Here is a 14140-nt window from a genome sequence, read left to right as displayed (position 1 = left end):
AACCAGAGTTGCTGTGCATCCCGGTATTTCAACCCTGGTAGCAACCAGGGCTGAATACAGCTTCAACCCAAGTTGCTGTGCGGTGTGAACGGGTTGCCAGGTCGATGCAACTAGTTTCACGTTCACAATATAGGGACGGGCGACGCTTGGAGATCAGATGATCTCCAAGCATCACCTTCGCACACGTCACCAACCCGGCCATATGCCAGGCTGCGGACGCCAGTGTGAAAGGGGCCTGAGTGGGTTGCATCCAGAAAGCTCCAGTGTACGGCTCCGAGGTGCAACCTACAAAATGCGGTTTCAAAGGAGTATGTACCTCAGTCAATTTTATTTAGCCATCTGGAGTCAAGCATAGATATCCTTAAAAACAACTGTAATGGTTCAGTTCATGTCAGTCAGTGTGGTTGTAGATCAGTGCTTCTCAAATCCAGTCTTCGGGACACACTAATACCACTTTTCCACCAAAATCCCAGGTCCAACCCAGGTTTCTGGACACTGTTTCAACCCGGGTCAGACCCTGTTCATACTACACCTTGGACCCGGTTAGCCCAATTTACACGGAACCATTGTCTGGACAGCATGTAATTTTTACAGACACTCCCTTGATGCGTACACAGACAATCAGCAGCTTTTACACATTTTACGGGTTGAGCTGCTTACACAGCACTGCTACCAGGGTTGGATTCCCAAGTCATTTTTTCAAGGACCCTTTTACACCAAGCTGGGACCTGGGTAGACCCACCAATAACCCAGGTTCGTGAAAAAGGTGTATAACAAAGCATGTTTTCCAGGTCTCCTCAAGTGAAATTATTTAGAACTTAAAATGTGTCAGTCTGTAATGAATGCACCTGTGCTCCAACAAATCGATATAGTAAAACTTAGCGTGTCCCGAGTACTGGTTTTGAAAAGCACTGCCCTAAATCAATGCTCCAGCACTCAAAGCAATAAAGATTCAGGGGGCTTGGAATTTGGAATATATACTGTAGGTATAGAGGGTTTATTTCCAATTCAGTCCATGTGGTTCCAAGTCAGTACAAAAGGGGCAAAATGCCAGCTTCTGGATCGCATTTCCAATTCAGTTTGTGCATAAGAGCAGAGTAATTTTTATTGCAAAGCTATATCCAGAACCATACAGAAAGTAGATGGTGATACATAGATATCCAACAATTGTATAAAGCGCGAAACATGTGCGCCATGATACGTTTAAGGGCGTAGAATTTTGACACCTACTTTTGCAGTGCATTTTAAATTCAGTCTGGTTTAAAATCCGTGCACTTGAACTAAGATTACAGAACATGCACCTGCTGATGTCAAACTCTGTCACCCTGAAATCGATCTGAGTTGAGTTCCTATTTTCTAAAACCCTCATGGAAAATTTTGAGGGCATTGGCAACATTTAAACAAACCCCCTTACTAAAAACTGGTCTTTTGTTTGCGTCCTTCTGCTTCAGAAACCCTCCAATTACCTGAAGTCAATCTTCCCTTTTGCTGCCGATAGACAAGTACTACAACATACAGCCAGGATTTGGGACACTGTTCCAACCCAGGAGAGATGCTGTTTACTCCATGGCTCCGATCTAGGCTATTCCCTGGTCAGCCCTGTTTACACTGCAGTGTTAACGCTTCCGCCAGTGCTCGGAGTTGATATCATCTCCAAGTACCAGGAATCTGTCTCTGCCTATGCTGTAAACCCCGTTTACACTGCCCCATTACCTGGGTCCTTCCCGTATCCAACCCTGATCACTATCCAGTTTGAATTCCCGGGTTATTTTTTATGGACCCTTTCACACCGAGGCTCGGGTGGACCCAGCAGTAACCTGGATTACCGCGGCAGTGTGAAACGGGTATTGCTTTCAGATGACAGGCACTCAAACAATATCTCCACTAAAAATCAAGGCATTCAAAACTAGATGTTGTTATACTGTCCATCATATCTACGTAAATACAAGTAAAATCTGAATTTTAATCTATAGAGGCAGATAGCAATGTCTCAAAACAAACCTGTATTTTCCTTAAAAGATGGTCCTAGTTCTACAAACAAGCAGCTTGCACATGGGTAGATGCCAGGGTCCCAAACAGATATGGGCGGGATGTAAATGAAGTCGCTGTTCGGGATGCCGGCTGAACTTGGACAATAATGTACATGGCATGGTTTAGCCTTCTACATGATTGCCCCTTTAAAAAAAAAGTCAGAGTTTGGCCGGCATGGCATCCCACACGGCCGCCAAACTCAGCCCTCATTACATCACAGCCATGTTGTGGCACCTGAACTGGTAAGGCTGCATTTTTAGACAGACTTTTGAGAGTCCTCATATTTCATTATTTTTAAGCATAGCTAAAGTCCACATGTAGTTTGGTAGAGCTGTGTAGATCCCCTTCACCTCCCCCCTGCCTGCTGCTGTGGCCGGGAAAATGTCTAACTTTCATTTTGTTTAGATGGCACTAGAAAACATACATTGATCAGGTTTACGCCACGAGATGTTAGTAAATGCTAAAGTTACAGTACATAAAACAATATAGTATATTAATAAAAGATATACACATAGCCTAGTTTGTATACATACAGAATTAATAAATAAGTTGCATTTGACATGTAATATCCACTTTAATTTAGGTGCAAACACAACATTTAAGTGCTAATGAAGTTCAGTTATCTTCCCTTTTAGAAAAACAAATGGAATGATCTACTAAATAATGAAACCGATCACGGCAGCCACACTAATAGAGATAAGGACACAGTTAATTAGAAGTGTCTGCTAATCATCACTCAATGTGTATTTTGTACCAGGGGTCAGCACCTGCAAGTGATATGCCTCCTAGAAGAGCCGGCTCCAAGCCCACTAGCACCCTGAACGGGATGTTTTAAAGCAACCCCCCCCCTCCAATGCACACACGCTCCTGGGAAAGTGGCCATGGCATCACAGCTATATATTGTTATCAAATTATAAATATATATACCGTATTGTCACCCCATATACACACAATTGGAAGTGCACATAGTGCTCCCAGTATAGTTCCAGTTACACATAATGCTCCCAGTATAGTTCCAGTTACACATAATGCACCCAGGATAGTATCAGTTACCCAAAATGCCCCCAGTATAGTGCTAGTTACACATAGCACCCAAGGCAGTGCCAGTTACACCACATAATGCCCCCCTGTAGTGCCAGTAACAGCTGCAGTGCTTCTGCCACTGCTGCTGCTGGCCAACCACTGCTAGGTGTCTGAGGGGAGGAGTGGGAAGGAGAACGTGCCTCTCCTTGAAGTCTGGTCTCCAGCAGGGGTGAGCTCTGACTGACTGACGGCCGGCACCACATTTAAAAATGCTCAGCTGCTTCTATGAAACATGCCTGGAGCCAGCCCTGCTTCCTGGCCAGTGTAAACATGACTTTGTTGAAATCTACATATTACGCATCTGCTGGAACATATCCTTTCTGTACTTAACAAACCTTTGCACACCCCATAAATCATCTGTTCTACCTCTCAAAGCATCAGTTCAAATACAGTAGCTCCTGAAATAACAGGCATAGATGTATATAAAGTTTTTGAGTCATGCACAGTACAAAAACATACAATTTGCACCCAAAGAATGTGCTTACATCTAAATCTATGTGGGACCCATAATACACAACAGTATCCAGGCACTCTGCACATATACACATTGCTCATATTATACTAACTTGGTACTCCGCCTATATACAGAGAGCCTCGATTCCTGGGGCGAGAGGATGGACCGACTCCCACTAGATGATTTCCTTCCGTGTCCACATCTAGCTGGATAACATTACTACCTTTTGTAACTGTGATGGGGAACACAAAACAAAACGAAAAAGTACAAAATATTGTGAATTAAAGGATATATTGCAGGGTCATCGACAATATGATTACACCGCAGTTTTGTACAACTCATCTATACGGTCAACAGTCATAAGAATGGAGACTATCAATTAATTTTATATTCTAGTGACATCACTGAATATTATGGAGGCAGTCACTTTGTGAGTTGAATCACTGTGCGCGAGAATACAGCCCATTCATTCAGTAGCAACAAGCACATCATGAATATAAGTCATTAAGTTCCTTTGGCGATGTATTTTACACAAATGTTGGCTTCACCCACAGAATGAGAATATGGATGCATGATCCATGTTACCACTTGGTGCATTTTAATACATCAGAATGGAATTGACATGTATGCAGCACAGTCATTCACCCCATGTGATTATGCATGATCCATTCACATCTTTCATAATAGGAAATGTTGAAACCAGTTGGGCAGTATGTAACTCATTTTGAAATCATTGATAGGTTCTATGGAACTAAACCATTGACTGAAGCCAAGGAAGATAGTGCATTGTTGAATACTGACCAGAAATGGTGTGCCACTGTCCATCACACAGGGGCTGCTGCAAGTTCACAGCTGTAGAGTGTTGTCCCCTTTCATCAGTAAAGACTAGCATAACCTGTAGCCCACAAACAATACTAAATGAGAAGGGCCCTCCAGATTAAGAACTGTGATAAAAAAAAATTAAAACAACAACTTTGGAAACATACCTTTTTATCAGCCATGGACAAAGTGACAGAATATCCCTTCTCTGTGTGTACACAGAATATCAGTCCAGAGGGATGCATCGGCCGGACATCTAACTTCAGTTCTAAGTCTTGTCCCACATCAAATACATTCTCTGAGATAAAGGAGAGAATGCTTAGTGGAACCTGGGGCATTAAGTCAAACATATACAGACACTGGTATAAACGTCTAATATGAATTGTTATCAGAATGGTTTGTCAATGGTTTTTCCCACTCTCGGATGACAGAGTTACTGGCGTGTGCATGCCCGCCAGTGGTTTCTACAAAATACATTCCTTTGTTTGCCCAACTACACAAAGCAGCTATCCACATACAGTTGTATAGATGCAGAGAGAATAGGAGAGCCATGTCGTACCAAGTACAACAACTGATAATAAGTACATGGTAGAAAGCCAAAGAACAAAGTCAGAAAGAGAAGGCCAGAAGTTCTTGGAAGGCATTCTAACTATAGATTGTAACAATCGCATTAAGAAATAAATGTTTCATGAAAGTTTTGAATTTACACAAATCTAGAATATATTTTGCCCTTTGTCACCCATGATAACCTTCATAGATTTTTGTACTAATTATTATATGTTTCTAGCCTTTCTGACATTCAGTTAGCAGTGATGGCCCAATACAGAATAGTAATTCTAGTCATGTACCAAATGTCAGGAAACCGCCATCTGAGAAGAAGAGCCCATGTTCAGTAAAGCTCTCAAAGCATGGTGTGACCCCCACAACTTTTTCTGGAGAGCCAAGGGCTTTTCCATCCATCTTCAGATTCCTCAGGCACCCATGGAAACCGCTGAGTGTGGCATCCTGGAAAACAGTTAAACAAAGTTAGTCTTCGCCATCTCAAATCGGAAAATCTAAATGGGAATTTCCTGCGAATGAGATTATTATCATATATATGTAAATGCTCCCTGACTGCCTTCAGTTACCAACATTGTTAATCAATGTTCTCAGACAGCTGTGAATTTAGATTTGTGCTTCTGTGGCAGCCATACAATGATCACGTCTGCACCACTCACCAGATTCTCCGGACGGATTTTAAGTGCAGGGATTCCTCCAATGTAAATTGGGCTTTTTAAGGAGACGATGACCCCTGAGTGCAATAGCCCGGTTTGAGCCTTGAGACCATCTATAACCAGGCGGAGCTTGTTCTTCTCTTTCCCAAAGAAAACCTGAGACACAGAATAACATCCTGATAGTTAGTAGTGCAAATGGACATACAACTTAATAGTCAAAGACTTTAAAGCCAAAATTATACAGTAGATGGAAAACACCACTTTTTGTACTTAAGTTAAATCTTATTCTCTGAATCCATTGGAGGACACTGATACCATGAGTATACAGATCCTCAATTAGGACTTTGTCACTTTAAATATCTCTAAGATGTTTAAGCTCCCCCCTCTCCTATGTCCCCATTTTGCAGGGAACTTATTTTTCTAGCCAAGCCACACAAGAACAGAGACAAAACATCACCTACAAAAATGTGTAAACTATTTTCAACCTTCAAAAAGTAAAACTACAGCATTCCAAGAAAAAAAAAAGTAATTGAATAGAATCTCCCAATGGATTCAGAAAAGCACCTGTGGATACCAGATCCTTGTGGTTCAGTTATTTTGATGCTTTGCTGTCCCCATACTGTATGTCCAAAATCTGCTGAGAGATTTCCTAGAGAGACAATTCTCCTGGAGGCAGGCCGTGACTGCAGAGAGAGTCAACCTCCCATTTCCCCAGCCCTTTTATGAACTCTTTGTGCCGCCCTGTTGTTGCATTGCACCAGGGTGGTATTTTCTGGACTTTCTCTACAAGAGAATATAAGCTTGTAGTAGAATGTGTAAAACCACCCTTAACTCTAGCACACTGATCGGACTCCACAAATCCTGAAACTTTTGATGAAGAACCACCACCAAGCAGCTCCTAAGTATGGTAACCCCTCCCCCAATAGTCCAAATCCATGTGGCAAACAGAAAAGTTACTTTGGGGTTGTCAACTTTTAACTACCAGAGGGGCAGAGCAACATTCATTCTGGAATTCCCTTGAATGCATATCTTCCCCAGGACAAGGCAGATGTCTGAATGCAAGGCGGGTGTGGTATGGAGGGTCGACAGTAACTAGGTTGACAGTGTCTAGGTCGACCACTATTGGTCGACAGTAACTAGGTCGACAGGGTCTGTAGGTCGACTTGAGTTTTTAATGGGTTTTTTGATGTCGTTTTCTCCGTACAGTGGCCGGGAACCCCAATTAATGCACCGTGTCCCCTCGCATGGCGAGTGAACTTCGGGCAAGGTTACTATTCCCAATTGTAGTCTGCATGGATCGTTAAGTATGAAAAAGTTCAAAACAAAGAAAAAAAAAATCTGAAAAACTCATGTCGACCTTTTGACCCTTCGACAGAGACCCTGTCGACCTAGTTACTGTCAACCAATAGTGGTCGACCTAGTTACTGTCGACCTAGAGACCAGATACCATGCAAGCCAATAGACAATTTACCAGTCTGTAACAATCTTGTCTCCTGAAATAAAGACCAGCCTCTGGCTAGGTATCAGGTTGGATTTCTCAACATTGATGATCCAACCATGGGAATTAAAAAATAAGAATTTACTTACCGATAATTCTATTTCTCATAGTCCGTAGTGGATGCTGGGGACTCCGAAAGGACCATGGGGAATAGCGGCTCCGCAGGAGACTGGGCACAAAGTAAAAGCTTTAGGACTAGCTGGTGTGCACTGGCTCCTCCCCCTATGACCCTCCTCCAAGCCTCAGTTAGGATACTGTGCCCGGACGAGCGTACACAATAAGGAAGGATTTTGAATCCCGGGTAAGACTCATTACCAGCCACACCAATCACACCGTACAACTTGTGATCTGAACCCAGTTAACAGCATGATAACAGAAGGAGCCTCTGAAAAGATGGCTCACAACAACAATAACCCGATTTTTGTAACAATAACTATGTACAAGTAATGCAGACAATCCGCACTTGGGATGGGCGCCCAGCATCCACTACGGACTATGAGAAATAGAATTATCGGTAAGTAAATTCTTATTTTCTCTAACGTCCTAGTGGATGCTGGGGACTCCGAAAGGACCATGGGGATTATACCAAAGCTCCCAAACGGGCGGGAGAGTGCGGATGACTCTGCAGCACCGAATGAGAGAACTCCAGGTCCTCCTCAGCCAGGGTATCAAATTTGTAGAATTTAGCAAACGTGTTTGCCCCTGACCAAGTAGCTGCTCGGCAAAGTTGTAAAGCCGAGACCCCTCGGGCAGCCGCCCAAGATGAGCCCACTTTCCGTGTGGAATGGGCTTTTACAGATTTTGGCTGTGGCAGGCCTGCCACAGAATGTGCAAGCTGAATTGTACTACAAATCCAACGAGCAATCGTCTGCTTAGAAGCAGGAGCACCCAGCTTGTTGGGTGCATACAGGAGAAACAGCGAGTCAAATTTTCTGACTCCAGCCGTCCTGGAAACATATATTTTCAGGGCCCTGACTACGTCCAGCAACTTGGAATCCTCCAAGTCCCTAGTAGCCGCAGGCACCACAATAGGTTGGTTTAAGTGAAATGCCGAAAACACCTTATGGAGAAATTGAGGACGAGTCCTCAATTCCGCCCTGTCCGAATGGAAAATCAGATAAGGGCTTTTACAGGATAAAGCCGCCAATTCTGACACGCGCCTGGCCCAGGCCAGGGCCAACAGCATGACCACTTTCCATGTGAGATATTTTAACTCCACAGATTTAAGTGGTTCAAACCAATGTGACTTTTGGAATCCAAAAAAAAAACTACATTGAGATCCCAAGTGCCACTGGAGGCACAAAAGGAGGCTGTATATGCAGTACCCCTTTTACAAACGTCTGAACTTCAGGGACTGAAGCTAGTTCTTTTTGGAAGAAAATTGACAGGGCCGAAATTTGAACCTTAATGGACCCCAATTTCAGGCCCATAGACACTCCTGTTTGTAGGAAATGTAGGAATCGACCCAGTCGAATTTCCACCGTCGGGCCTTACTGGCCTCGCACCACGCAACATATTTTCGCCAATTGCGGTGATAATGTTTTTGCGGTTACATCCTTCCTGGCTTTGATCAGGATAGGGATGACTTCATCCGGAATGCCCTTTTTCCTTCAGGATCCGGCGTTCAACCGCCATGCCGTCAAACGCAGCCGCGGTAAGTCTAGGAACAGACAGGGTCCTTGCTCGAGCAGGTCCCTTCTTAGAGGTAGAGGCCACGGATCCTCCGTGAACATCTCTTGAAGTTCCGGTTACCAAGTCCTTCTTGGCCAATCCGGAGCCACGAATATAGTGCTTACTCCTCACCATCTTATCAATCTCAGTACCTTGGGTATGAGAGGCAGAGGAGGAAACACATACCCTGACTGGTACACCCACGGTGTTACCAGAGCGTCTACAGCTATTGCCTGAGGGTCTCTGGACCTGGCGCAATACCTGTCGAGTTTTTCCCAACGGTTTATAATCCTGTGGAAGACTTCTGGGTGAAGTCCCCACTCTCCCCGGGTGGAGGTCGTGCTGAGGAAGTCTGCTTCCCAGTTGTCCACTCCCGGAATGAATACTGCGGACAGTGCTATCCCATGATTTTCCGCCCAGCGAAGAATCCTTGCAGCTTCTGTCATTGCCCTTCTGCTTCTTGTGCCACCCTGTCTGTTTACATGGGTGACTGCCGTGATGTTGTCCGACTGGATCAACACCGGCTGTCCTTGAAGCAAAGGTCTTGCTAAGCTTAGAGCATTGTAAATGTCCCTTAGCTTCAGGATATTTATGTGAAGTGATGTCTCCAGGCTTGACCATAAGTCCTGGATATTCCTTCCCTGTGTGACTGCTCCCCAGCCTCGCAGGCTGGCATCCGTGGTTACCAGGACCCAGTCCTGAATGCCGAATCTGCGGCCCTCTAGAAGATGAGCACTCTGCAACCACCACAGGAGGGACACCCTTGTCCTTGGTGACAGGGTTATCCGCTGATGCATCTGAAGATGCGACCCGGACCATTTGTCCAGCAGGTCCCACTGGAAAGTTCTTGCGTGGAATCTGCCGAATGGGATTGCTTCGTAGGAAGCCCCCATTTTACCCAGAACCCTTGTGCATTGATGCACTGAGACTTGGCTCGGTTTGAGGAGGTTCCTGACTAGCTCGGATAACTCCCTGGCTTTCTCCTCCGGGAGAAACACCTTTTTCTGGACTGTGTCCAGGATCATCCCTAGGAACAGAAGACACGTCGACGGAACCAGCTGCGATTTTGGAATATTGAGAATCCAATCGTGCTGCCGCAACACTATCTGAGATAGTGCTACACCGACCTCCAACTGTTCCCTGGATCTTACCCTTATCAGGGAATCGTCCAAGTAAGGGATAACTAAAATTCCCTTCCTTCGAAGGAACATCATCATTTCGGCCATTACCTTGGTAAAGACCCGGGGTGCCGTGGACCATCCCTACGGCAGCGTCTGAACTGATAGTGACAGTTCTGTACCATAAACCTGAGGTACCCTTGGTGAGAAGGGTAAATTTTGACATGAAGGTAAGCATCCTTGATGTCCCGAGACATCATGTAGTCCCCTTCTTCCAGGTTCGCAATCACTGCTCTGAGTGACTCAATCTTGAATTTGAACCTCTGTATGTAAGTGTTCAAAGATTTTAGATTTTAGAATCGGTCTCACCGAGCCGACTGGCTTCGGTACCACAATAGTGTGGAATAATACCCCGTTCCCTGTTGCAGGAGGGGTACCTTGATTATCACCTGCTGGGAATACAGCTTGTGAATGGCTTCCAAAACTGCCTCCCTGTCAGAGGGAGACGTCAGTAAAGTCGACTTTTGGAAACGGCGAGGGGGAGACGTCTCGAATTCCAATATGTACCCCTGAGATATTACCTGAAGGATCCAGGGGTCTACTTGCGAGTGAGCCCACTGCGCACTGAAATTCATTGAGAACGGGCCCCCACCGTGCCTGAGCTTGTAAAGCCCTAGCATCATACTGAGGGCTTGGCAGAGGCTGGAAAGGGTTTCTGTTCCTGGGAACTGGCTGATCTCTGCAGCCTTTTTCCTCTCCCTCTGTCACGAGCAGAAAAGAGGAACCTTTTGTCCGCTTGCCAACAAAGGACTGCGCCTGATAATACGGCGTCTTATTTTGAGAGGCGACCTGGGGTACAAACGTGGATTTCCCAGCTGTTGCCGTGGCCACCAGGTCTAAAAGACCGACCCCAAATGTCCCCTTTCAAAGGCAATACTTCCAAATGGCGTTTGAAATCCGCATCACCTGACCATTTTACTGGTAGAATTGGACAACGCACTTATACTTGATGCCAGTCGGCAATTATTCCGCTGTGCATCATGCATATATAGAAATGCATCTTTTAAATGCTCTATAGGCAATAATATACTATCCTTATCTAGGATATCAATATTTCCAGTCAGGGAATCCGACCATGCCAACCCAGCACTGCACCTCCAGGCTGAGGCGATAGCTGGTCGCAGTATAACACCAGTATGTGTGTAAATACCTTTTTTTGGATACCCTCCTGCTTTCTATCAGCAGGATCCTTAAGGGCGGCCATCTCATGAGAGGGTAGAGCCCTTGTTCTTACAAGCGTGTGAGCGCCTTATCCCCCCTAGGGGGTGTTTCCCAATGCATCCTAACCTCTGGCGGGAAAGGGTATGCAGCCAATACTTTTTAAGAAATTATTAATTGTTATCGGGGGGAAACCCACGCATCATCACACATTTTATTTCTCAGATTCAGGAAAACTACAGGTAGTTTTTCCCTCACCGAACATAATACCCCTTTTTTGGTGGTACTCGTATTATCAGAAATGTATAAAACATTTTCCATTGTCTCAATCATGTAACGTGTGGCCCTACTGGAAATCACGGTTGTCTCTTCACCGTCGACACAGGAGTCAGTATCCGTGTCGGCGTCTGTATCTGCCATCTGCCTGACGGCCTATGAGACGTCTGGACAGGCACAAGCTGAGTAGCCGGCTGTCTCATGTCAACCACTGTTTTTTTATATAGAGCTGACACTGTCACGTAATTTTCAACAGTACATCCACTCAGGTGTCGACCCCCTAGGGGGTGACATCACTGTTACAGACACTCTGCTCCGCCTCCACATCATTTTCCTCCTCATACATGTCGACACACACGTACCGACACCCAGCACACACACAGGGAATGCTCTGATAGAGGACAGGACCCACTTAGCCCTTTGGGGAGACAGAGGGAGAGTTTGCCAGCACACACCAGAGCGCTATATATGTATAGGGACAACCTTACAATAAGTGTCTATCCCTTATAGCTGCTTATATCTGTTATTTTGCCAAATAAGTGCCCCCCTCTCTTTTTTACCCTGTTTCTGTAGTTGCAGGATGCAGGGGAGATTCTGGGAGCCTTCCTACCAGCGGAGCTGTGTGGGAAAAATGGCGGTGTGTGCTGAGGAGATAGGCCCCGCCCCCTTCACGGCGGGCTCTTCTCCCGCTTTTTACTGGAAAACTGGCAGGGGTTAAATACATCCATATAGCCCAGGAGCTATATGTGATGTATTTTTCGCCAACTAAGGTAAATTCATTGCTTCCCAGGACGCCCCCCCCCAGCGTCCTGCACCCTCAGTGACCGGAGTGTGAAGTGTGCTGAGAGCAATGGCGCACAGCTGCAGTGCTGTGCGCTACCTTATGAAGACAGGAAAGTCTTCTGCCGCCGATTTATGGACCTCTTCTTGCTTCAGCATCTGTAAGGGGGCCGGCGGCGCGGCTCCGGGACCCATCCATGGCTGGGCCTGTGATCGTCCCTCTGGAGCTAATGTCCAGTAGCCTAAGAAACCCAATCCACTCTGCACGCAGGTGAGTTCGTTTCTCTCCCCTAAGTCCCTCGATGCAGTGAGCCTGTTGCCAGCAGGTCTCACTGAAAATAAAAAACCTATTTAAACTTTTACTCTAAGCAGCTCAGGAGAGCCACCTAGATTGCACCCTTCTCGTTCGGGCACAAAATCTAACTGAGGCTTGGAGGAGGGTCATAGGGGGGAGGAGCCAGTGCACACCAGCTAGTCCTAAAGCTTTTACTTTGTGCCCAGTCTCCTGCGGAGCCGCTATTCCCCATGGTCCTTTCGGAGTCCCCAGCATCCACTAGGACGTTAGAGAAACTTAGGGAGTAATTCGGATCTGACCGCTGGGCTGTGATTTTTGCTGCCCTGCGATCAGATAGTCGCCGCCTACAAGGGGAAGGGAAAAGCGCTGTGCAGTCTCTGCACAGCCCAGGACATACTCTTGAAGTGTGATGGAATCCTGCTGATTGGGGCCAGAGCTGATGTCAGACACATTCCCTGAAAACGCCTGATCCTGCCTGTGTTTTTCCGGACACTCCTGGAACATGGTCAGTTGCCACCCATAAATGGCCTCTTCCTGTCAAACACATTGCGAACACCTGTGCGTTCTAATTTTTCGCACCATCCCGTCGCTAGGCGCCGATGCCTGTTGCTGTTGCGTGTCGCGCCGGCGCATTGCGGTGCATACGCATGCGCAGTTCAGAACTGCTCGCCCGCTGTGCCCCCCTTAGTAATGTGTCTGAAGTAGAGTTGGATGATCACTTTATCAAGACAGATTCCCCATAGGTAGGTGGTATGTTCATCATCCTCCTGTACCTCAGGAATGTGTACATGGCAGCTCTAATCATTGTGAATACCAAAGGGACAGTTGCTAGACCAAAGGGGAGGGCGTTAAAATGGAAATGGTGGGCCCAAATCATAAATCTGAGAAGATATTGATGGCCCCAGATTGGCATATGCAAGTAAACATCCATGACATCCACAGAATTTATGAACTTGTAATATTGTCTTGCTTTGTGTACTGCTGGCAAGTAATTATTTCATGTTGAACTTGTCCACTGGAGCAAAACAAATTGAGGATGCTGGATCAAAAATAGGTTGCAATAGAACCCTGTGACCCTTTTACCTGCTGGCACTTGGGTGTTTCTTGACGTTGCAGGCCTAAATACCTATATACCCTATGCTGTCCTCCTCTAGGTGCAGAGATCGTCTTGTCTTAGCACTTGAGACTTTCCCTCCCAGCAGTGCAAAAAGGTTGAAACAGAGAAATTTGTGCCTTAGGAATTTATGAGCAGGAAGATATCTTCCCATCTGTCTAATGATCTTCTCCACTTCTGGGTTATAGTTCTAACGAGGCTGCATCCAGAGAAATGTCTCCCAGATATTAAGATGCCTCTTTTATGTGCTCAGTGAGCATCACTAATTTGGACCTAGGCTTTCCTGACTGCAAACTGTTCAGGAGCTATTCCTACCTCTTAACCTATGACTCTACTGATCCAAGCAGAAGCTGAAATAGGTCTAAGTGAAGCAACCACTTCAACATAAATAGACTGAAGGATGGTACAAATAGGAGAACATTCTGCTGTGGTATTCGGTATATAGTGGTGGCCTTAGACAAAGGTGCTATAGGGGCATACACCTTTAGGTAAAGATTCCCACTCATTGGTACATACTCTAGGTAAAGGATATAGGTTCACACATCTGCATGTAACCTGAATCTTCCATT

The 14140-nt window shown here is 45.7% G+C and overlaps 1 protein-coding gene across 1 annotated transcript in view; it reads right to left on the bottom strand.

Moving 5' to 3' along the window:
• Positions 1 to 14140, bottom strand: part of LAMA5 (laminin subunit alpha 5) — a 259245-nt gene that overhangs the window by 19323 nt on the left and 225782 nt on the right. Inside the window, exons 75-79 of the mRNA XM_063959301.1 lie at positions 5605 to 5757; positions 5236 to 5392; positions 4555 to 4685; positions 4370 to 4463; positions 3681 to 3800 (exon numbers count right to left, since the gene is read on the bottom strand). Coding sequence (XP_063815371.1) covers positions 3681 to 3800; positions 4370 to 4463; positions 4555 to 4685; positions 5236 to 5392; positions 5605 to 5757 — 655 coding nt within the window. The remainder of the gene's footprint in view (positions 1 to 3680; positions 3801 to 4369; positions 4464 to 4554; positions 4686 to 5235; positions 5393 to 5604; positions 5758 to 14140) is intronic.

Source organism: Pseudophryne corroboree, chromosome 3 (assembly GCF_028390025.1).
Source record: "Pseudophryne corroboree isolate aPseCor3 chromosome 3, aPseCor3.hap2, whole genome shotgun sequence".
In the NCBI taxonomy this organism is placed as follows: Eukaryota; Metazoa; Chordata; class Amphibia; order Anura; family Myobatrachidae; genus Pseudophryne; species Pseudophryne corroboree.
Note: the sequence above shows the minus strand (reverse complement) of the source record. Positions and strands in the feature narration are given on the sequence as shown.